General features: G+C 50.1%; 1 protein-coding gene and 1 pseudogene across 2 annotated transcripts in view; both read left to right on the top strand.

The window, feature by feature from the left end:
* Nucleotides 1–21265, top strand: part of AP1G2 (adaptor related protein complex 1 subunit gamma 2) — a 29024-nt gene that overhangs the window by 5461 nt on the left and 2298 nt on the right. For both annotated transcript variants that reach the window (XM_053362933.1, XM_053362931.1), the window contains exons 4-19: nucleotides 2890–3031; nucleotides 3805–3901; nucleotides 5130–5206; nucleotides 8878–8973; nucleotides 11072–11152; nucleotides 11490–11588; nucleotides 12250–12305; nucleotides 13875–13988; nucleotides 14077–14217; nucleotides 14861–14915; nucleotides 15441–15563; nucleotides 16150–16239; nucleotides 16387–16517; nucleotides 18035–18139; nucleotides 18885–19041; nucleotides 20343–20454. In XM_053362933.1, the coding sequence (XP_053218908.1) occupies nucleotides 2890–3031; nucleotides 3805–3901; nucleotides 5130–5206; nucleotides 8878–8973; nucleotides 11072–11152; nucleotides 11490–11588; nucleotides 12250–12305; nucleotides 13875–13988; nucleotides 14077–14217; nucleotides 14861–14915; nucleotides 15441–15563; nucleotides 16150–16239; nucleotides 16387–16517; nucleotides 18035–18139; nucleotides 18885–19041; nucleotides 20343–20454 (1676 nt within the window). The remainder of the gene's footprint in view (nucleotides 1–2889; nucleotides 3032–3804; nucleotides 3902–5129; nucleotides 5207–8877; nucleotides 8974–11071; nucleotides 11153–11489; nucleotides 11589–12249; nucleotides 12306–13874; nucleotides 13989–14076; nucleotides 14218–14860; nucleotides 14916–15440; nucleotides 15564–16149; nucleotides 16240–16386; nucleotides 16518–18034; nucleotides 18140–18884; nucleotides 19042–20342; nucleotides 20455–21265) is intronic.
* LOC128401089 (uncharacterized) lies at nucleotides 10060–10178 on the top strand (annotated as a pseudogene).

Genomic DNA, 21265 nt, shown 5'->3' with positions numbered 1-21265 from the left:
TTAGGGCAGAAGTTTTCAGCCTTTTGGAATCCACGGCCTCCTTGACCAACTACATTCCTTCTGGTCCTCTCCTCTCCCCTCTCTTTGGGGATCCTCTGGGCAGCCCCAAAGACAGGTGCCTCCTCTCTCTGCCCCACAGGGGGCCTGGGAAGAGGAGGCCCCCAGCCTTTGGAGCCTAGCGAAAGGTGAAGGTGAGTAAGGCCAGCATCTTACTCAGCTTGGAAGGCAGTAGTGGCAGCAGCAGGCACTGCCAGGCCTGCGTGGAAGAAAGGCTCTCCTTCAGGACTGGGCACTCAGCTTCCAGGCAGGCACTGCATACAGCAAGCACAATAAAAGCCAGCATGGTGCCTGCCTCCCTGCCCAGCTTCCCACTTGTCTGTCCATTCCAAACAGCAATGGCTGGCAGACTGGCCGGCTTGGCTCCTCGCCCGCTTGCTTGCTTGCTTACTTCAAGGCCGCCTCACCTCCTGGCAACCAGCACCCAATGGCCAGCCCCAGGGGCAGCTTTTGCTTGTATTAGGGTTGCAACAAACAGCTGTGCAAGCCTTTGAGAGTCAGAAATGTGAGAGGACATCATAGGGGGGAGGGAAGGAAAGAGGGACAGAGGCCAGTGTTGCCCACGGCACCCCTGACCACAATTCAAGGCTCCTGGGGTTGCGGCGCTCATCTCGCTTTACTGGCCGAGGGAGCCGGCGTACAGCTTCCGGGTCATGTGGCCAGCATGACTAAGCCGCTTCTGGCGAACCAGAGCAGCGCACGGAAACGCCGTTTACCTTCCCGCTGGAGTGGTACCTATTTATCTACTTGCACTTTGGTGTGCTTTCGAACTGCTAGGTTGGCAGGAGCAGGGACCAAGCAACGGGAGCTCACCCCGTCACGGGGATTCAAACCGCCGACCTTCTGATCACCAAGTCCTAGGCTCAGTGGTTTAACCCACAGCGCCACCCGCGTCCCTTATGATTTAGGGTTATAATGGGGGGGGGGGGAGAAACCAAGGTTACATTCACGCCATGCATTTAAAGTGCTATGATACCATTTCAAACTGTCACGGCTTTCTGTAGTTTTGTTTGGGGGGCAAGAGCTCCTGTTCCCTTTCCGAAGCTATGGTTCTCAGAGTGGTTTAACATTCGATCTGTCTTAAGGTTGCCATTTTTCAAGAAGTAAAAAATCTGGACACAAAGTTTTTGAACTTTTTTTGGGGGGGATTTCCCAAACCGTTGTGGAGCTTTTGGGGGGAAATGAACCCCAAAGTTGTTTATCTTTTGCTGATTTTTCATAATTCCCCCGGGACTCTAATTTCATCATTGGAATCCCGGATATGTCTGGGAAATTCCAGACGAATGGCAACCCTAGTCTGTCTACTCTGGGGAATTTTAGCTCTGGGGGGATAGGGGTTTCCTATCAATGCTCAGCAACCTTAGCAAACTACAGTTCCCATAATTCTAGACTGGTGACTGTGAGTGGCCGCTGAGACCACATAACACCAGTCTTGAAAGACCTACACTGGCTCCCAGTACGTTTCCGAGCACAATTCAAAGTGTTGATGCTGACCTTGAAAGCCCTAAATGGCCTCAAAGGCCCAATATACCTTAAGGAGCGTCTCCACCCCCGTCATACTGCCCGGACACTGAGGTCCAGTGCTGAGGGCCTTCTGGCGGTTCCCTGGCTGCGAGAAGCCAAGTTACAGGGAACCAGGCAGAGGGCCTTCTCGGTAGTGACACCCGCCCTGTGAAATGCCCTCCCACCAGATGTCAAGGAAATAAGCAACTATCTGACTTTTAGAAGACACCTGAAGGCAGCCCTGTTTAGGGAAGCTTTTAATGTTTGATGCATTACTGTATTTTAATATTTTGTTGGAAGCTGCCCAGAGTGGCTGGGGAAACCCAGCCAGATGGGCGGGGTATAAATAATAAATTGTTGTTGTTGTTGTTGTTTGAAGTGCTGTCCTAGCACCTTAAATGTACAGGTATCAACCTGGTATTTGGGAGTGTGGGCAATTCAGGTGTGCTTCCAGTGAAGATCCTGGGAATCTAGTTGGAAGGTTGCAGGATTTATGAGGAGGGGAAGGGACCTGTGCTATGGGCTCTGAAGGAATGGAGGCTGAGATTCAGAATCACTGAACTGTCGAGCTGGAAGGGACCCACAATGGCCATCTAGTCCAACCCCCTGCAATGAAGGAATCACAGCTAAGGAATCCCTGACAGATGGCCACCCAAACTCCGCTGAAAAACCTCCAAGGAAGGAGAGTCTGCCACCTTCTGTCTGTTCCGCTCAAAACAACTCTTGAGGCTTGGGAAAAGACAGGTCAAGGGAGCTGGGTCGCTGGGGGTTCCTTGAAATGCAATGTTGGGATACCAGCCAGAATACGGCAGCTTAAAAGTCTTTCAAAACACCAGCCTTTCCTGCTGGTTAAAGATGGCGGCCATCGGTAGGTCTTGAGGGTTGAACGTGGGGAATGAGTAGTGTTATGTACTGAGTTGAATAGGATCCAAACTGCAGCAGTCTGATTGGTCCTAGAACAAGAGGATCCAAAATGCAGCAGTATGATTGGTTGGCAGGAACCACCCACTCATGCTCCAGATGTAAGTGAATCCACAACCTGATTGGCTTACAGTAGAATTCCAGAATTAGCCAATCATGTGCAGCCCATTGTGTAAATAATGTATATAAAGCAGATACTTTGAGGGGACATTCATCCATTCCTCCTCACCACTATGAGCTGAATGAAGAGCATGAAATCACTTTGCGACTCTGAGTATATTTCAAGTAGGAAGGAATATATGGGAGGTGGGATTTGTGTGCCTGAGGGAAGCTGTTCGGACAGGGGATGTGAATATTTGATAAACTGTTGCATCTTCCATTCACCTCACTTTCTTTTGCTCCCCGTAGCGACCTCCTGCACCCTACTGCCTGGGTGCAAGGCTTAGCTCTGAGCACCCTGGGCTCCCTGGGCTCCGTGGCCATGTTCCGGGATTTGGCTGGCGAAGTGGAGCAGCTCGCCAGGGTTGGCCAGCCCTCTGTGCGAAGGAAGGTGAGACCCCGCAGCTGGGATTTTTTCTTTAAAAAGCTGAGATTCCAATGATGATGATGATGATGATAATAATAATAATAATAATAATAATAATAATAATAATAATAAATTATTTATACCCCGCCCATCTGGCTGGGTTTCTCCAGCCACTCTGGGCGGCTTCCAACAAAACACTAAAATACAATAACCAATTAAACATTAAAAGCTTCCCTAACCAGGGCTGCCTTCAGATGTCTTCTAAAAGTCTGGTAGTTGTTGTTCTCTTTGACATCTGGTGGGAGGGCGTTCTATAGGGCGGGTGCCACTACCGAGAAGGCCCTCTGCCTGGATCCCTGTAACTTCGCTTCATGCAGTGAGGGAACTGCCAGAAGGCCCTCGGAGCTGGGCCTCAATGAGGGTGGAGACGCTCCTTCAGGTATACTGGACCGAGGCTGTTTAGGGCTTTCAAGGTCAGCACCAGCACTTTGAATTGTGCTCGGAAACGTACTGGGAGCCAGTGTAGGTCTTTCAAGACCGGTGTTATATGGTCTTGGCGGCCGCCCCCAGTCACCCGTCTAGCTGCCGCATTCTGGATTAGTTGTAGTTTCCGGGTCACCTTCAAAGGTAGCCCCACGTAGAGCGTATTGCAGCAGTCCAAGCGAGAGATAACTAGAGCATGCACCACTCTGGTGAGACAGTCCGCGGGCAGGGAGGGTCTCAGCCTGCAAGGCAGTTCTGTGGGGCACATTGGGACCCCCCCCCCATAACCCTTTGCTCTCTGCCTCTACTTCTAGGCCGTGGTCTGTGCTGTACACGTTGTCCGGAAGGTGCCCGATCTTATAGATGTATTCACTCAACTCGGCGAACACCTGTTGACTGAACAAAATACCGGTAAGTGCCTTTGTCCCTTCAGCTGGGGCTATGGGGACGCCTCTTCGCCCTCCCTGTCATGGCAAGGGAGGAGACCATCCTGGCCCTGCCCATTGGCCGGAAAAGAAGCTGCTGGGAGCCTTTCAGAAAGGGCTCTTGTAAGAACTTTGCAGTTAGTGCCTGAGTTTGCTTTTCTCCTTCTCCCTCCCAACCTCTTTTCCTTTTGTGTCGTGCCTCTTAAATTATAAGTCAGAGGGCAGGGAGTGTTTTATTACTGGACACTGTGTAAGCCATTCCGGAGGGCCTTTTTCTTTCTTTCTTTTGCTGACGAAGAGTTTAGGGCTGGGGGAGAAAGCTACAAATAAAGAAATAAGTCCCAGCTCGTGCGTGCTTGGATATTCTTCGGTTGCTCAGAATGCTTGAGCCGACCACTCCGTTCCAGAAGAGAAGGATTGATGCGAAGTGGGATGGCGGGGGGAGATTCTCCTCAGGGGTGTTTGATGATGAAGGTTGAGAGGAGAGTTCAGAGGGGTATTCGACTCAGTTTTGCTCACGGTGAACCCACCGAAATTGAACGATATAAGTCAGGTCCGTTGATTTCAGTAGGGCTACTCTTTGCATGAGGGACGCGGGTGGCGCTGTGGGTTAAACCACAGAGCCTAGGACTTGCCGATCAGAAGGTCGGCGGTTCGAATCCCCAGGACGGGGTGAGCTCCCGTTGCTCGGTCCCTGCTCCTGCCAACCTAGCAGTTCGAAAGCACGAAGTGCAAGTAGATAAATAGGTATCGCTGCAGCAGGAAGGTAAACGGCGTTTCCATGCGCTGCTCTGGTTCTCCAGAAGCGGCTTAGTCATGCTGGCCACATGACCCAGAAGCTGTACGCCGGCTCCCTCAGCCAATAAAGCGGGATGAGCGCCGCAACCCCAGAGTCGGCCACGACTGGACCTAACCGTCAGGGGTCCCTTTACCTTTACTCTTTGCATGATTTGAATGAGTACCCCTCCTTAGGAAGGGCAGACGAGGCCTGGAGGGGCCCAGGAGGGAGTGTTTTTTTCCAGAGAAGCGGATCTCAAGGAGTGATTTGAAGGAGATCTCAAGAAAGCGCTGCTCTCCCGTCACATTGAGGCGGTGCAGAGAAACCGGGATCTGGTGTGCCTTGGTGGGCCTGGGACTTGGGAAGGTAGGGGACGGGACTTAGGAAGTCAGGGCAGGATCCGCACCTGGCCTACCTGTCTCTCTCTCTCCCCCAGGCATCCTCCACGGGGCTGTCATGCTGATCTCAGAGATGTGCGAACGGAGCCCGCAAGCCCTGGACCGCTTTTGCAAGGTGGGGCAGCTGTGAGCTTGGCAACTCTCCCCGCATCCGTTGCAGTTAACGCACAAGGACTACATGCCTTTTGAGCAGGGGAGGGTGGGGGAGGGCAAGCTGCTGCTAAAGGAGCCTGTGCATGCATTGAGTCCCGGGTTCAAGACCCGCATAGCAGGGTTGGTTTGGCGCCCACCAGGAAATGGGGATGGGCTGTGGCAGGCCAGAACATGCAACAAACCCAAGAAGGATCTGGCCCTTGAGATTCGCCCCCGGGACACACACCCTCCCAAGCCACACCCCTTCACCCTCAGGCCACGCCCCTTCCCAGCCTTGCTTGGCCCTCTTCTCCCGTGTTTCTGGCTGGAGCATATCCTTGAAATTTTGAGGATGACTCTCGCTTGCCTGGACGGGAGATAGGGAAGGGGGTGCGTGGAAGCTGGCCTACTGGAGAAAGGTAAAAATTGCATGTGTTGCTTTTGGCTCCCCAGTGGCATGCGGCCTGAAATATACTCGGAGTCGAGAGTGGATTTCATGCTCTTTATTCAGCTCATAGTGGTGAGGAGGAATAATTGTTTCCCCAAAATATTTGCTTTATATACATTATTTACGCAGTGGGCCCCACGTCATTGGCTAATTCTGGGATTCTCCTGTAGGCCAATCAGGTTGTGGATTCACTTCCACCTGGAGCTGGATTGGGTGGCTCCTGCGGACCAATCAGACTGCTGCATTGTTCTAGGACCAATCAGACTGCTGCATTTTGGATCCCATTCAACTCAATAGCAGTTGCCCATGAGGAAATGTGGCCCTCAGAGTAAAAATATTCCCCAGAAAAAACTGTTCATGTATGTAGCGACAGCTGTGCAGATGTTGCTAGCCCAGAAAGAAGACCAAGTCCCTAGCAGGGAAGAAGGCAGATTAAGTTGACGGACTCTGCCGAAATGGCAAAAATGACCTGAAAGGTCAGAAATCAGGAAGACCAAAATTTTAATAAGGAATGGGGGGAAATTATAATATACCTTGCAGACCACTTTAAACAGTCAGCAAGATTGCAATAACAGTTGTAATGTGACGTGAACTATGGATACATGGAGGGCGGTGGGAAAAAATTTGGATCATTATAAAAGATGCAGTAGAAAAAGCTTAATAATGGAACCCAGGGAGGGGAATGAGGGAAGTCCAAAGATTCGTGGGAATCTTGTATTTTCGGAAGGTGTGACTGTAAATTTTAATATGTAAAATCAAATAAATAAATTGGGAGGGCGGGAATAATGTTCCACAACCCCCCCCCCAAAAAAACAGAGGATGCCCTCCTAAACAACCTTACATGGGAGGAAGGCCCATTGAAGTCCACAGGTCTCACATGTATAATAGGGCGGTGCTGTCAGGAGGAATGAAAAACCAGAAGTTGCCTTGGTTTTGGAACTGCCCCATTTTGAGATCAAAAGTGCTTTATGGATTGGAGGAGAAATTACCGTATTTTTCGCCCTATAGGGCGCACCAGCCCATGGGGCGCACCTAGTTTTTTTCGGGGGGGGGGAATAAAGAAAAAAAAATTATTCCCCCCCAAGGCGCGGTGCTGGGGCGGGGGAAGCCCGAGCTTCCCCCGACCCCAGCCCCCAGAACAGGCTGCTGTCCACAAGCCTTGGGAGCCCGGCGGGAAGTCGCACCGGGCTCCCAAGGCTTGCGGAGAACTGCCCGAAGCCCGGGCTCCCAAGGTGCACACTGACCCCTCTCGCTCTCCAGGCTTCAGTGAAAGCCTGCATTCGCCCCATAGGACGCACACACATTTCCCCTTCATTTTTGTTTTTTTTTTAAATAATATTTATTAAGATTTTCAGAGATACAGAAAGAAAAAGAATAGAATACATTCAAAGCCTTCTTTTCAAACACCCTCTTTCCGGGACTCCCTCCTTCCCCCACCCCTACCATATTCCCCTATCATATTGTTGGCTCCACAAGTTCTCAGTTCTAATTAAAACTTAATTTGTTTAAACCATTATTCAAATTTAAATTTAAAATTATTCAGTCCTCACCAGTACCCTTAATAAAAGACAAGAGTTCTCTCCCCAGGGCCCACCCCCTTTCCATTCCACAATTTCCCCTTTTTTTTAGTGATAAAGACACCTCACACAATAAAGAAATAAGAAACAAGAAATAAAAAGTATAGTAAATGAAAAAAAGCCAATTCAAAAAATAGTTGACAAGCCTTTGGATTCTAGTTCTCCCCCCCCCGTCCCCGGTTTAATTTCCCCCTGACCACTAATCCATATTGTCTGCCTGGAATTCTTAAAGTCCATAAATCACATTTTCCCCCCGATTCCTTGCTGGCTTTTTTCTTTTTATAATTATTTTTAAAGTTATTTTTAAACCATTTAATTTCCAATCTTTAATAAAGCTCCCCCCATTGTTCTTTCCAAGTTGTAGTCCAGTTTCCTCTTGTTCCGCTGCCAAAACGTTCTAATTCAGAAGTTTAGTAGGTCTGCAGGGATTATTGTTATTCAGGAACAAAAACATACGTTCAGTCCCTTCCTTTCTTCAATAGAAAATTCTATTGTTTAGCTAAACACCCTGTAGACACAATATTGTTTCCGTTTCGCAGCTTTCCCAGAAGATAACCAGTCCTGTAGAATTCCAATGGTATTTTTCCACTTACGACCTTCTTTGTAATGTCCCGAAACTCCTCTAGGGGGATTGTTGTAACTTTGTTTTCTCTAGTCCAAAAGTCCGATTGTTATCCATGTTTTCGCCATTTTATATCCAAGTTTTGACAAATTGTAACAAATTGTAGCAAAATTAACCAGCAAAGTCCTCATAATCAAGTCCTCTTTAAATTTCGGACTTTGACAGCTACTTTGACAGCTGTCAAAGTCTCCTTCGCTTTTCGCCAGGCTCTCTCCTCAATCACCCCGGTTCCCAGGGGGGGGGTTACGTTTTCCTTCTCCCTCAATTCTTCCTCCAGCACAGTTCTTGTAGTTTCCCATCGTGGAATTCTTAGTTCTTATCAGCAATTCAATTCTTTTTGGACCTTGGTTTCCCAGTCCTTGTTTTGGAAGGTTTACAGTAGGGAGGGGGACTGACTTCCTTTTTGGATCCCCCCCCCGCTCGTATCAAATCCGAAAAAAAAAATTCTTTTTTTCTCCTTTTAAACCCGGTTTCCAAATTACTCACGGGTTGTTGTTACAAATCCGAATTTTCAATGGAAGAAGTCAGCGCTCTCCGCCGGATGGCATGCGGCTTCGCTCGGCAGGGATAGCAGAGGACTCAAAGCACCACGCTTCTCCCCGGCACCCGATCCGTAGCCTTTAAAAAGGCTCCTTCACGAGTCGGGAGGGCGCTAGCAGTGCCAGCCGAGTCTCCATGCCCACGGCCTCCGTGGCCGTGGTTTTTAAGGGTCCCCGCGTCGCCGATGCGGTAGGACCCAGCCCCTGCCGAGCAGGCTCCCTCCGGAGCTCGGAGGGAGTCCGCCATTCGGCGATGGCGCCAACCCGGAAGTCCCATTTCCCCTTCATTTTTGGAGGGGAAAGTGTGTCCTATAGGGCGAAAAATACGGTACCCACCGCCACAGGAAGGGGCATTGGGATTCCTGCGAGAGGGCATTGCGAGGAACAAGAGGCAGGGCTCTGGAGGACGGATGCTTTGTGAGGGATCTTCTGCTAACCCTGCTTTTCTGTTCTCTTGTTTCCCTCCAGTTTGTTCCTCAGTTAGTGGGGCTGCTCCGTAACCTGGTGGTTGCCGGCTACTCTCCGGAACACAGCATCTCAGGAATCAGCAACCCTTTCCTGCAGGTAAAAGGATCTCGTCCCTCCAACCTCCCCTCATCCCCTGAACTTCTGTCTCACCTTTCTTTCCGCAATTCAAGAGAACCTGGAGTGCATTTAAGAATTGCTTCCCGCAGAGAGTTTCAAGGGCACAAACACTGAGCGATTAAAAAAAAACAACAGGTATAAAAACAATTTCAAATCCAATTTACAGGTACAGGCTGGGACCCTTTTTTATCTTTTTAACTCCACTTAAAAGTTGGTTGGAAAAGGAAGGTCTTCGGCAAAGGAGCAGGGAAACAGCTAGCAATCCCAGAAGCCTTTGCAACTGCAATCCCGTCAGCCTTTGCACTGACCTCGGAGGTCTGTTGGGGTTGGAGAAAGGAGGTTTGGAAGGAGCAATTGTGGTGTGTTTATGGCAGAGGCTTACAGGCTTTTTATTTGCCCTGAGAGATTTTACTTTCTCGGGCTCCATGATCACTGCAGATGGTGACAGCAGCCACGAAATTAAAAGACACCTGCTTCTTGGGAGAAAAGCAATGACAAACCTAGACAGCATCTTAAAAAGCAGAGACATCACCTTGCCAACAAAGGTCCGTATAGTTAAAGCTATGGTTTTCCCAGTAGTGATGTATGGAAGTGAGAGCTGGACCATAAGGAAGGCTGATCGCCAAAGAATTGATGCTTTTGAATTCTGGTGCTGGAGGAGACTCTTGAAAATCCCACGGACTGCAAGAAGATCAAACCTATCCATTCTGAAGGAAATCAGCCCTGAGTGCTCACTGGAAGGACAGATCCTGAAGCTGAGGCTCCAAGACTTTGGCCACCTCATGAGAAGAGAAGACTCCCTGGAAAAGAGCCTGATGTTGGGAAAGATGGAGGGCACAAGGAGAAGGGGACGGCAGAGGACGAGATGGTGGGACAGTGTTCTCGAAGCTACCAGCATGAGTTTGACCAAACTGCAGGAGGCAGTGGAAGACAGGAGGGCCTGGCGTGCTCTGGTCCAGGGGGTCACGAAGAGTCGGACACGACTAAACGACTAAATAAAAGCAACAGTTGCCTTTTCACGTATACACGTGGTACGCAGGAATGTAAACCCCCTCCCGTAAGTGGGGAGACGTCTGTATTAGCCTGGACACCCCCGATCTCGACTGATCTTGGAAGCTAAGCAGGCTCAGGCCTGGTGAATACTTGGATGGGAGACCACCTGGGAATACCAGGCGCTGCAGCCTTGAGCCAGTGTGGATTAGTGGTTCAGATGCTGGGAGACCAGAGTTCAAACCGTGACTCACCTTGCCAGGTGGCCTTGACCCATCACAGCGCCTCAGCCTAGCCTACCTCACAGGGTGATTGCGAGGATAAAATGGGGAGGGAGGGAAGGGGGCCTCGAAGTTGTGGGATACAAATAAAAAAAAGGTAAAGGTACCCCTGCCCGTACGGGCCAGTCTTGACAGACTCTGGGGTTGTGCGCCCATCTCACTCTAGAGGCCGGGGGCCAACGCTGTCCGGAGACACTTCCGGGTCACGTGGCCAGCGTGACAAAGCTGCATCTGGCGAGCCAGCGCAGCACACGGAAACGCCGTTTACCTTCCCGCCAGTAAGCGGTCCCTATTTATCTACTTGCACCCAGGGGTGCTTTCGAACTGCTAGATTGGCAGGCGCTGGGACCAAGCAACGGGAGCGCACCCCGCCGCGGGGATTCGAACCGCCGACCTTTCGATTGACAAGCCCTAGGCACTGAGGCTTTTACCCACAGCGCCACCCGCGTCCCTGGGATACAAATAGGGTGAGACAATAAAATGTGGCTGGGCTTAGCATGCCTCCGTGACCAGAAGGGTGGAGAGTTTGACTGCTCAGCGACTGAGCTGATGGAGAGAGTGGAGCTTTCCCTCTCTTTGCCTCCTTTTAAAGTCACCTCCTCTTCATAATAATAATAATAATAATAATAATAATAATAATAATAATAATTTATTATTTATACCCCGCCCATCTGGCTGGGTTTCCCCAGCCACTCCGGGCAGCTTCCAACAGAATATTAAAATATAATAGTCTATTAAACATTAAAAGCTTCCCTAAACAGGGCTTTACTCCATCCTCACCTCCCTGATAACATCTCTCCACCCAGGTACAGATCCTGCGGCTGCTAAGGATTCTGGGAAAGGACAATGAAGACGCCAGCGACGCCATGAACGATTCCTTGGCTCAGGTGAGTCCAACGGTTGTTGCTGGCACTGGAAAGAGTGCCCTGGGCGAGGGAGGGGAAGCATTTAGAGGACTCTGGAGAACAGAGTTCGCTTCACCATGAACAAAACGGGGGGTCCATTTAGCCTCCACGTTTCGATTGAAACTTTGCTAGGCCTGGTCTAGATTGTATGACCTAGAACCTGTTGTTAGCAAGAGCTGTACCATTTTGGGGAGGGGGGGTTGCCGTCAGTGAAGAGGGAGGAAGAGACCAAGGTGAAGGCCTGCGGGGGGAGAGCGGGGCGGGGGAACGTCCCACACCAAAAGCCAGCAAGGCTGCCAACCCCTCCGCTTCTTCCCAGGTGGCCACCAACACGGAGACAACGCGGAACGTGGGCAACGCCATCTTGTACGAGACGGTGCTGACCATCATGGGCGTCCGCTCGACCAGCGGCCTGCGGGTATGGCGGATTCGTACGGGCCAGGTGGACTGGGCTGATCCTGCACCTTGCTTGGCTCCTCTTGCGCTCAGATCTTTTGGGAGGGTGTTGGGTTCTTTGGGTGCAAATGGAATATTCTGGGCGCCTCCCGGCGCGATGATGGCGCTTCCCATTTCTAGACCCCACATACGATCAAAACTGTCTTGCGTTCCCCTAGGTGGTGGGAGCTTCAGGCCCCTGCTATCAAAGCGGCCCTCCAGACCTCTCTGTTTGGCCCCAGAAGTCCTCTCCCCAAGCCACACCATCCTCGGGTCGTTCTGCCTGTCTGGAGAACCGCAATGATAAATCTCGCTTACCTGGAAAGAAGATGGAGAGGTCTTTGGGGTCTGTGCGCCTGTTTCCATAAACCTTTGAGATTTGTGTGGCTCGGGTGCAACATGTACAAGGATAAGACCTGTATCTGTTGTTCTAGCCACTTTTGTCCACTTGCTGCCTCTGGTCTGCGGCCCCTGAGAGGTTGCTTTTGAGGGAGTGTGGCCCCCAAGCCCCAAAATCTTCCACATCCAGCTATCCCAAGCTAGAATCTGTTTGTTCTGAAGCTTTTCCGTTCTTCCTCTGCCCCCTCAGCTCTTACAAATGGTACATTTGGGGAATTAAGGACACTTCTCTTTTCCACACCCAGGTTCTCGCTATAAATATCCTCGGGCGATTTCTCCTTAACAAGGACCGGAATATCAGGTACAGAAACCCCCACGAAACAAACAAAGCAATGGAAGGACCCAGATAGAGCTGGGGGGAAACGCCGGCCCAACAATCACCTGAAATTTTCCTGTTGGAATTTTGAAAATATATTATGGGGCTGAGTCTCCTTATATAACATGTTTCACCCTGGCTCCTTTTAAAACGTGGCGCTTGGTTCCTACAGAGGTTTTTAAGCAGAGCTTGGAAGGGCATCTGCCGTGCAGGATCTAGTCACGATTCCTGCATCGCAGGGGGTTGGACTAGATGACCCTCGGAACCCTTTATGATTCTTCGGTTCTGTGGCCTGACATCTTCTCCAGCTTGGGAACACTGAAATTTGAGAAGAGGGTAGGATGTTGGAAGATGGCGTCTGCAATCAGGGGCCTCAAGCGGATTTTTGAATCCTAGTCTCCCGGGTCCTGGTCTAATGCTCTGGCCCCTGACCCACACCGGCCCACAGCGCACAGGGCTGCGTTGCCACAACCCTCAACTCGCCTTCCTCACTGCCATTGCAGGCCCCTTGTTTCCCCTTCATGATCTGCCCCCTTCTCCTAATTCTTTGAGGCCCTTTCTGTAGACGCCGGTCTGGGAGAGGGAGCGTACCCAGAGACCCTCAGGTTCCCTCATGAGCCGCCGCCAATGGCCTCACGGCTGAGGGGAAATGAGGGACGGAGGCAATTCCTCAAATATCTCCCCCACCCTCAAGACAAGCAGCCACCCCTTTTCCACAGCGCATGGGAGGCAGCTGCGCGATAACTCGGCCTATTAAAATGCATCCTCAGGGGCGCGACGCTTCTTTTCTTCCCCGGTGAAACAGTGCGTGAAATTAATTTGCCACACGCTTAATTCAGATTTGCTCGGATCTCCCGGCCGCCCTGACAGAGGTTGTTTTAGGGCCTCGCCGGCCGCCATTTTGGCTGGCCATGCCACAGTTGCCCGTTTCCCGCCTCCCACCCGGCAGCGTCCCCTTTCCATCTTAAAGCGAATCAAGGAGAAACGCTTCCGACTTATTGGCTGCGGACGGTCTTCTTTGCGCTGCTTCCCTGGTTAGAGGGCCTGGGAGACCAGGGTTCGAATTCCCGCTCGGCTATGAAGCATTCTAGGTGGCCTTGGGCCCCAGTCGCCCTTCTCTCAGCCTATCCCAGCTCACAGGGTTGTTGTGAGAATAAAACAGCAAGGGTGAAGAATCGCCCTGAGCGCCTGGAAGGAAACACAGGATGTACCGTATTTTTTGCTCTATAAGACTCACTTTTTCCCTCCTAAAAAGTAAGGGGAAATGTGTGTGCGTCTTATGGAGCGAGTGCAGGCTGCGCAGCTATCCCAGAAGCCAGAACAGAAAGAGGGATCGCTGCTTTCACTACGCAGCGATCCCTCTTGCTGTTCTGGCTTCTGAGATTCAGAATATTTTTTTCCTTGTTTTCCTCCTCCAAAAACTAGGTGCGTCTTATGGTCTGGGGTGTCTTACAGAGCGAAAAATACAGTAAATGTGATGAATTAAGCTCTCTCCTCCTCTGCCTCTCAAGATGTGATTTATTTTTCTCTTGTCGGGGGGAATCTTCCCTTTAGATACGTGGCTCTAACATCTCTACAGAAATTGCTGCAAGAAGAGAACAGTGCCGTTCAGAGGCACCGGGCCACAGTCCTTGAATGCCTGGCCGACCCGGATCCCACTGTGAAGAGGTGAGACGCGGGGGAAAGACAGGGCCGAGGCTCCGGGAGACGATGTCTCTGAGTCGGGAGAATTGCTCGCTTCTCCCTCCTTCCTCAGGCGAGCCCTGCAGCTGAGCCTGGCCCTGGTGAGCGGCAGCAACGTGAGGACGACCACGAAAGAGCTGCTGGTTTTCCTGGAAACCTGTGCCCCGGAGCTGAAGTCGGACTGCGCTTCCGGAATATTCCTGGCCGCTGAGAAGTGAGTCGGGTCCGGCCGTTGCCCGTAGGGGGCGTTGTAGAGAAATCCAGGGCAGGTTTTTGGGGGGGGGCGCATGTTGAATTTTGCAGCTTTTGAATTCGCGCCTCGAAGGGCGCTCATGGCAGAACAAGAGACTCTTAATCTTAGGGTCATCGGGCAAAAGATTCCTGGCGCTCTACAATTCTGTGACCTAAGACCTGGGAATTCAAAAGATGTCTTGGTTAAATTCATATGATTTAGTTCTCCTTGGTAAGTGAAACGCGTGTAAAATTGCACAGAAATAATTAAAAACGAGAGCTTGCACTTACATTATACAGCACATTAAAAAAATATTGTTGTTTATTTTTATTATTATTTAGTATTACCTGACGTTTTCAGAAGTCTTTGGTTTTCTGAGAAAGCAGTTTATGTGCTTTCTAGTCAAACGTAGATTCGCCAAGCTGAATGTTGTCCAATCACAAAAATAATAGCAGATTTGAATTCCTCACACCCAAAAACATATTTTTAAGACCCTCCCTCCCTGAAGAAATTACGTTCCACCCCGTAAAATGACATGCCCTGACAGCGTGAGGGGCACTTTCAGGCGGAGCGATAGGTCTAATACATTCCTGCTCTTCTCGTTTTCTTCCCTCGCCCACTTCAGGTTTGCGCCCAGCAAGCGTTGGCACATTGACACCATCCTCCAGGTTCTGACCATGGTAAGATGGAGGGTGGGGTGGGGCTAGGATCCTTGGGGAGCAGCGGAAAGCTGTGTGGCTCAAGGAAGGGCCTTCCTCTCTCAAGGGGTTGTGTTTGAAGAAGCTTCTCCAAGACCATCTGGACTAGAAACTTGTTTTTTCATTTGGGAGAGGCGAGAAACAGAAAGCTGACATTCTCAGGCAACCAAAACACCCCCTACTGTGCCTCTGTGAACATTTTTCAGGCTTTAGTATTTATTTTCCTTTCCCTGTTTCCAGCACCCCATTGAAACTGCCATTCTAGGTGTGTTGAAAAAGTGAGTTTCAAGGCCCTCCCCACTTAAGCAGAACGCTTCACGTAGAGCCCACCAATAGCAGCCCAGATTCCTTAGAGTGCCTTCAGAGCCGAGTCCTTGGTCGTTTGGGCTTGTGTGGAGGAGGAGGAATCTGTTGAACCCTTTTTAAGGGAAGGGAGGGCCAGGCAGAGACGTATCTCTGAGAAGAAGCGTAGCTCACACCCCTGGTTCCTCTTTTTACCCTCTGCAGGCTGGCTCCTACGTACGTGACGACGCGGTGCCCAACCTCATCCACCTCATCGGAGGTGCAAAGGAGCTTCACGGCTATGCGGTTCAACAGCTATACAAGGCCTTGACCCAAGATATCTCTCAGGTGCGGGATTGGGGTGATGGGGGGGCAGGGCATAGAGAACCAGAAGGAGAAGAGTGAGGGTATGTATCCTGTGCCCACTTACTTGCAAGTGATTTCCACTCAACATTTTTTATTAACTGAACAGAATTTCTATAATGCTTAGCATTGAAACCTTTAAGCTGTTCTTCTTCCTATACAAATAGAAATGTAAGGCTGTCGTCACGCTGCTCTTATCAGCATTGGGCCAGTCGTTGTCTCTTAGCTAACCTACTTCACAGGATTGTTGTGGGGGAGGAGAATCACGTGCACTACCTTGAGCTCCTTGGGGAAAAATATAAATGTAATAAATAATAATAAAATAATGTGGGAGGTTTTTTTTTAAGAGGATGTGAAAGGTTGGCGAGCAGAGTTAGCAGAGGCAGCAGATCCCAGTAGAAGACATTCAAATTACCCATAAAATTATATATTAAAAACAAGTCCCCCTAAAAGAAATCCACCCTTCAGAATTGCATATTAAAATGCACGTCAAATGTACAGGTTTGTAGGCTTGCTTAACCTACGTTAAGCGTTTTCAGCTGCAGCCCTCCCTCTCTCTCTTCCTTCCCAGCAACCCTTGGTCCAAGTGGCTACCTGGTGCATCGGTGAATACGGCAACCTCTTATTGGACGGCAGCTGTGAAGAGGTGGAGCCCACTCAGGTGAGGAGTCAGAAACTGAGGGCGGGCATTTTGTGGGGAACATCGAACGGGGGAAGTTTGCTCACACACCCTGGGGAAAAAAACACCCCACTTCATTATGGCTTTACCTCCTCCTCCTTTCTCCACCTTTTCCCCCCGCTGCGGCAGGTGGACCCAGAGGAAATGGTCTCCATGTTGGAGCGAGTGCTGCAGTCGCACCTCTCGCTGCCGGGCACCAGGGCTTATGCCCTCACCGCCCTCATGAAGCTTGGGACCCGTCTCCAGGGCAGCGACATCAAGTGAGCTCACAGCCAGCATCCCTACCCTCGCAGGTTCGCCACGGGTTAAGGCCGCGGACGCACCATAACCTGCAAAGCACACCCAGTTCCCCCGTGGAACCCTGGGAGTTGTAGTTTGAGCTGCAACTCCCAGCACCCTTAGCAAACAAAGGTTCCCATGATTCTCTGGGGGGTTCAGAGTTGTCTACTTGGTTTAGGCTCGCAGTCTCAACGTCCCCTTTCCTAAGCCAGGCCTCGGGGGCAGGGGCGGACGTTATAATAATAATAATAATTAGAAAAGGCATTTCCTGTTTCAAAGGATAATTGGACTGCTATGACATGCATTTGTGCATAATACGTTGTTTGGGCTTGAGGGGCCAAGAACCCAACAGATCCTCTGCCCTTTTAAAATGTGGGTCTTTTGTGGGGGAGGTGTTATTGGGTTCTTATTAGATTATATATATTGTGGTTTTTAAGTTGATCTTTTCTGTGAAGGGGTCTCAGGGCGATATATAAATTCTAATAATCATAATAATCATAATTTATTATTTATACCCCGCCCATTTATACCCCGTCCAGAGGAGGGCAACCAAAATGGTCAAAGGCCTGGAAACGATGCCTTATGAGGAACGGCTAAGGGAGCTGGGCATGTTTAGCCTGGAGAAGAGGAGGTTAAGGGGTGATATGATAGCCATGTTCAAATATATAAAAGGATGTCACATAGAGGAGGGAGAAAGGTTGTTTTCTGCTGCTCCAGAGAAGCGGACATGGAGCAATGGATCCAAACTACAAGAAAGAAGATTCCACCTAAACATTAGGAAGAACTTCCTGACAGTAAGAGCTGTTCGACAGTGGAATTTGCTGCCAAGGAGTGTGGTGGAGTCTCCTTCTTTGGAGGTCTTTAAGCAGAGGCTTGACAACCATATGTCAGGAGTGCTCTGATGGTGTTTCCTGCTTGGCAGGGGGTTGGACTCGATGGCCCTTGTGGTCTCTTCCAACTCTATGATTCTATGATTCTATGATCTGGCTGGGTTTCCCCAGCCACTCTGGGCAGCTTCCAACAAAATATTAAAATACAATAGTCCATTAAACATTAAAACATTGGTGATCTTTGGGAACCGACGGAATTCAAATGCCAAGGAGATTCTGACTTAAAACATAAGGATGAGCCTTCTGACGGCAAGAGCCGTTTGACAGGGGAAGGGACTCCCCCAGAAGGCAGTGGGCTCTCCTTCATTGCAGGTTTTGGAAACAGAGGTTGGATGGGCCATCTGTCAGGGATTCCGCGATTTCCTGCGTTGCAGGCGGGTTGGGCTAGATGACCCCTGGGTTCCCTTCCAACTCTACAATCCTACGACTCTATGATTGGGAGGGTGTAGCAGTGGCAAGGGTCGGACCATCCTGCGAGGCCTTTTGAATTGATTTGCCTCTGTAATATTTCCCGCCTCATCCTGCGTCCTGTTTCTCTACCCGAAGCAGAGGCAGCTCATAACCTCTTCCCCTCAATTCTTTTTCCCCACCCCGTCCGCTCTGAGAAGTCGGATCCGGAGCCTGGTTTCCATTTACTGCAGCTGCCACGACGTGGAGCTCCAGCAGCGGGCGGTCGAGTACAATGCCCTCTTCCGGAAGTACGACCACCTCAGGTACTCTTGGCAAAGATGGGTGCCTGAAACTGCTCTCGTTCTTGGGTGCTCTGCATATTCTGACCTCCTGTGTGGGCCCTTCCATTCACACAACACCCATTTTTTAGCTAGCTTTCCCATTTCACCCTGTCCAAGTTCTAGCGCTGAAAACTTTGCTCCGAACAGCCTTCTACCTTGACAATCTTTGCAAATGTTCTTTGTGGGTGCTCACGGGAAGCCAGGACCCAAATCTGGTTTGGAAACCTTTATTCCTGACACCCAGGTCATAGGATGGATGAGGAGGGTTGACGGCGGAAACAGCCGAGCCAAGTCACCGGCAGATAAAATCTCTCTCCTACCCTGCTTCCCCACTCTCTTGCCAAGTAAAGGTAAAGGGACCCCTGACCATCAGGTCCAGTCGTGGCCGACTCTGGGGTTGCGGCGCTCATCTCGCTTTACTGGCCGAGGGAGCCAGCGTACAGCTTCCGGGTCATGTGGCCAGCATGACTAAGCTGCTTCTGGCGAACCAGAGCAGCGCACAGAAACACCGTTTACCTTCCTGCTGAAGTGGTACCTATTTATCTACTTGCACCTTGACGGGCTTTTGAATTGCTAGGTTGGCAGGAGCTGGGACCGAGCAACGGGAGCTCACCCCGTCGCAGGGATTCGAACCGCCGACCTCCTGATCGGCAAGTCCTAGGCTCTTGCCAAATAAATCCCCACAAAAGGCCTGTATCTCTCAATTTTTTCCCTTTCTTCCTGCCAGAGCATCCATCCTGGAGAAGATGCCCTTAGTCGACAAAACTGGCTACACTGAGGAAGGAAGTGAAAAAGAGCAGAATGGAAGAGAGGCCGCTGCTGCCCCTCAAATCCTGGAGGTGGCGCCAGCACGCAGCGACATCCAGCAACAGGACTCTGGCCAGGTGGGGAATTACTTTGCCAAACGGTTGGCACCAGGGGGCACTTGGGAGCAGGGCAAACCCCGAACTTGACGGCAAGGTGACATTTTGGAGCGGGGAGCAGCGCGTAATCCAGGATTACCAATTCCAAATAAGGATTTGGTTTTCAGAGCTGGCCAATCTTGGCTTCCCCTAGACTGGCAGCACCACAGCAGAACCCAAGCATAATGCTGGATTTCGAAGAGCCCAGCTGTTAGTTTGACCTACCTCCTTTTACAAACCGGAATCCTGTATCATCTCGGCTCTTTCTTTACACAAATCAGTGAGCTTGTTGCTTCACCACAGAAAGGCTGAAATGGAACCAAATTGGGTTGGTGGGGTGAAACCTGAACACAAGCCTTGATTTTTAAAGGAGGCATTTCTAAAGTGCAGCTCATGTAGCACCTGTGACCCGTGAGCTTCATTCACGCAGTCCGTGGCAGAAATATTTAATTAATCCATTTTAAATTGTTCTGAGAGATCTGCATTGGCTCCCAGTACGTTTCCGAGCACGATTCAAAGTGTTGGTGCTGACCTTTAAAGCCCTAAAGGGCCTTGGCCCAGTATACCTGAAGGAGCGTCTCCACCCCCATCGTTCAGCCCAGACCCTGAGGTCCAGCACTGAGGGCCTTCTGGCGGTTCCCTCCCTGCGAGAAGTGAGGTTACAGGGAACCAGGCAGAGGGCCTTCTCAGTAGTGGCGCCCACCCTGTGGAACGCCCTCCCATCAGATGTCAAAGAGATAAACAACTACCTGACATTCAGAAGACATCTTAAGGCAGCCCTGTTCAGGGAAGTTTTTAATATTTAATGCTGTACTGTTTTTAACACTTGATTAGGAGCTGCCCAGAGTGGCTGGGGAAACTCAGCCAGATGGGTGGGGTATAAATAATAAATAATAATAATAATAATAATAATAATAATAATAATAATTATTATTATTATTATTATTATTATTATTATTATATAATGGTTTTATTGTTTATATGCCTCCCAGCTGACTGGCTTGCTTCCACATCTAGCACAGAACATAAAAATGGTTAATCCACTGGCGGAAAAAATACTAAATGACCCACCAAGACTTTCAGCAATTTTAAAGTGGTATGAATACCCACAGCCCTATTTTAATGTGCCCCCCCTGGCAGTGGCTGTGCTGTTTCTGTTGCCTCTCCTTTCCCAGATTATCACTGCATGCCTTTGCCAGAGCTCTCTGCACTGGTGCCCCGCGGTGGGAATCCCCCCCCCCCCTCGCCATCTCCTCTTCAACACTCCCTTGCTTCCCCTGTAGGTCTCTGATCTTTTGGATCTCATTGGAGGCCCCGCAGATCCTCCTCCAGCCCAGCCCAGCACCCCGGCAGTGGAATCCTTCCTCGATTTCCTTGGCGATCTGAAAGCCCCAGGTATGTTGACCTAAGAGCTCTTTGCTGGTGGGGTTGCTTTTTGCAGCTCGATTCTTGACAAGACCCTTTTAGGCGAGTCTGCAAAGGACAAGCCCACCCCCCAATATCCTTTCATTCCATCACTGCCCTCTGGGGGTCTTCAGGACAGAAGAAATAAAGTGAGGAGAGCTCCATCTCACATGGGTGTTTCTGAGCAAAAGCACTGCCCCCTCTTTAACAACAGCTATAGCGCTCTTGTTCTGTTTTAACAATGAGCACTAAAATATACCTGTATACCTGAAGGAGCATCTCCACCCCCATTGTTCGCCCGGACACTGAGGTCCAGCTCCGAGGGCCTTCTGGCGGTTCCCTCCCTGCGAGAAGTGAGGTTACAGGGAACTAGGCAGAGGGCCTTCTCGGTGGTGGTACCCGCCCTGTGGAACACCCTCCCACCAGATGTGAAGGAAATAAGCAGCTACCTGTCTTCTAAGACATCTGAAGGCAGCCCTGTTCAGGGAAGCTTTTAATGTTTGATATGTTATCCTGTTTTAATATTCTGTTGGGAGCCGCCCAGAGTGGCTGAGGTAACCCAGTCAGGTGGGCAGGGAATAAGAAATAATAATAATTAATATTATTATTAGGGCTTTTTTCAGCTGGAACTCAGTTCCGGCATTTACAGGTGGGCATCATTGCCATTCTAAGAGAAGGAGGGAGGTGTTTGTGGTGAGTTCGGCTCCTTTTTTCCTAGAAAAATAGCACTTATTATTATTATTACTATTATTATTATTATTATTGAAAGCTGCTTTCTTTTGAGTAATGCAACAAAGGGAAA

This window comes from Podarcis raffonei, chromosome 13 (assembly GCF_027172205.1).
Source record: "Podarcis raffonei isolate rPodRaf1 chromosome 13, rPodRaf1.pri, whole genome shotgun sequence".
NCBI classification, from domain to species: domain Eukaryota; kingdom Metazoa; phylum Chordata; class Lepidosauria; order Squamata; family Lacertidae; genus Podarcis; species Podarcis raffonei.
Note: the sequence above shows the minus strand (reverse complement) of the source record. Positions and strands in the feature narration are given on the sequence as shown.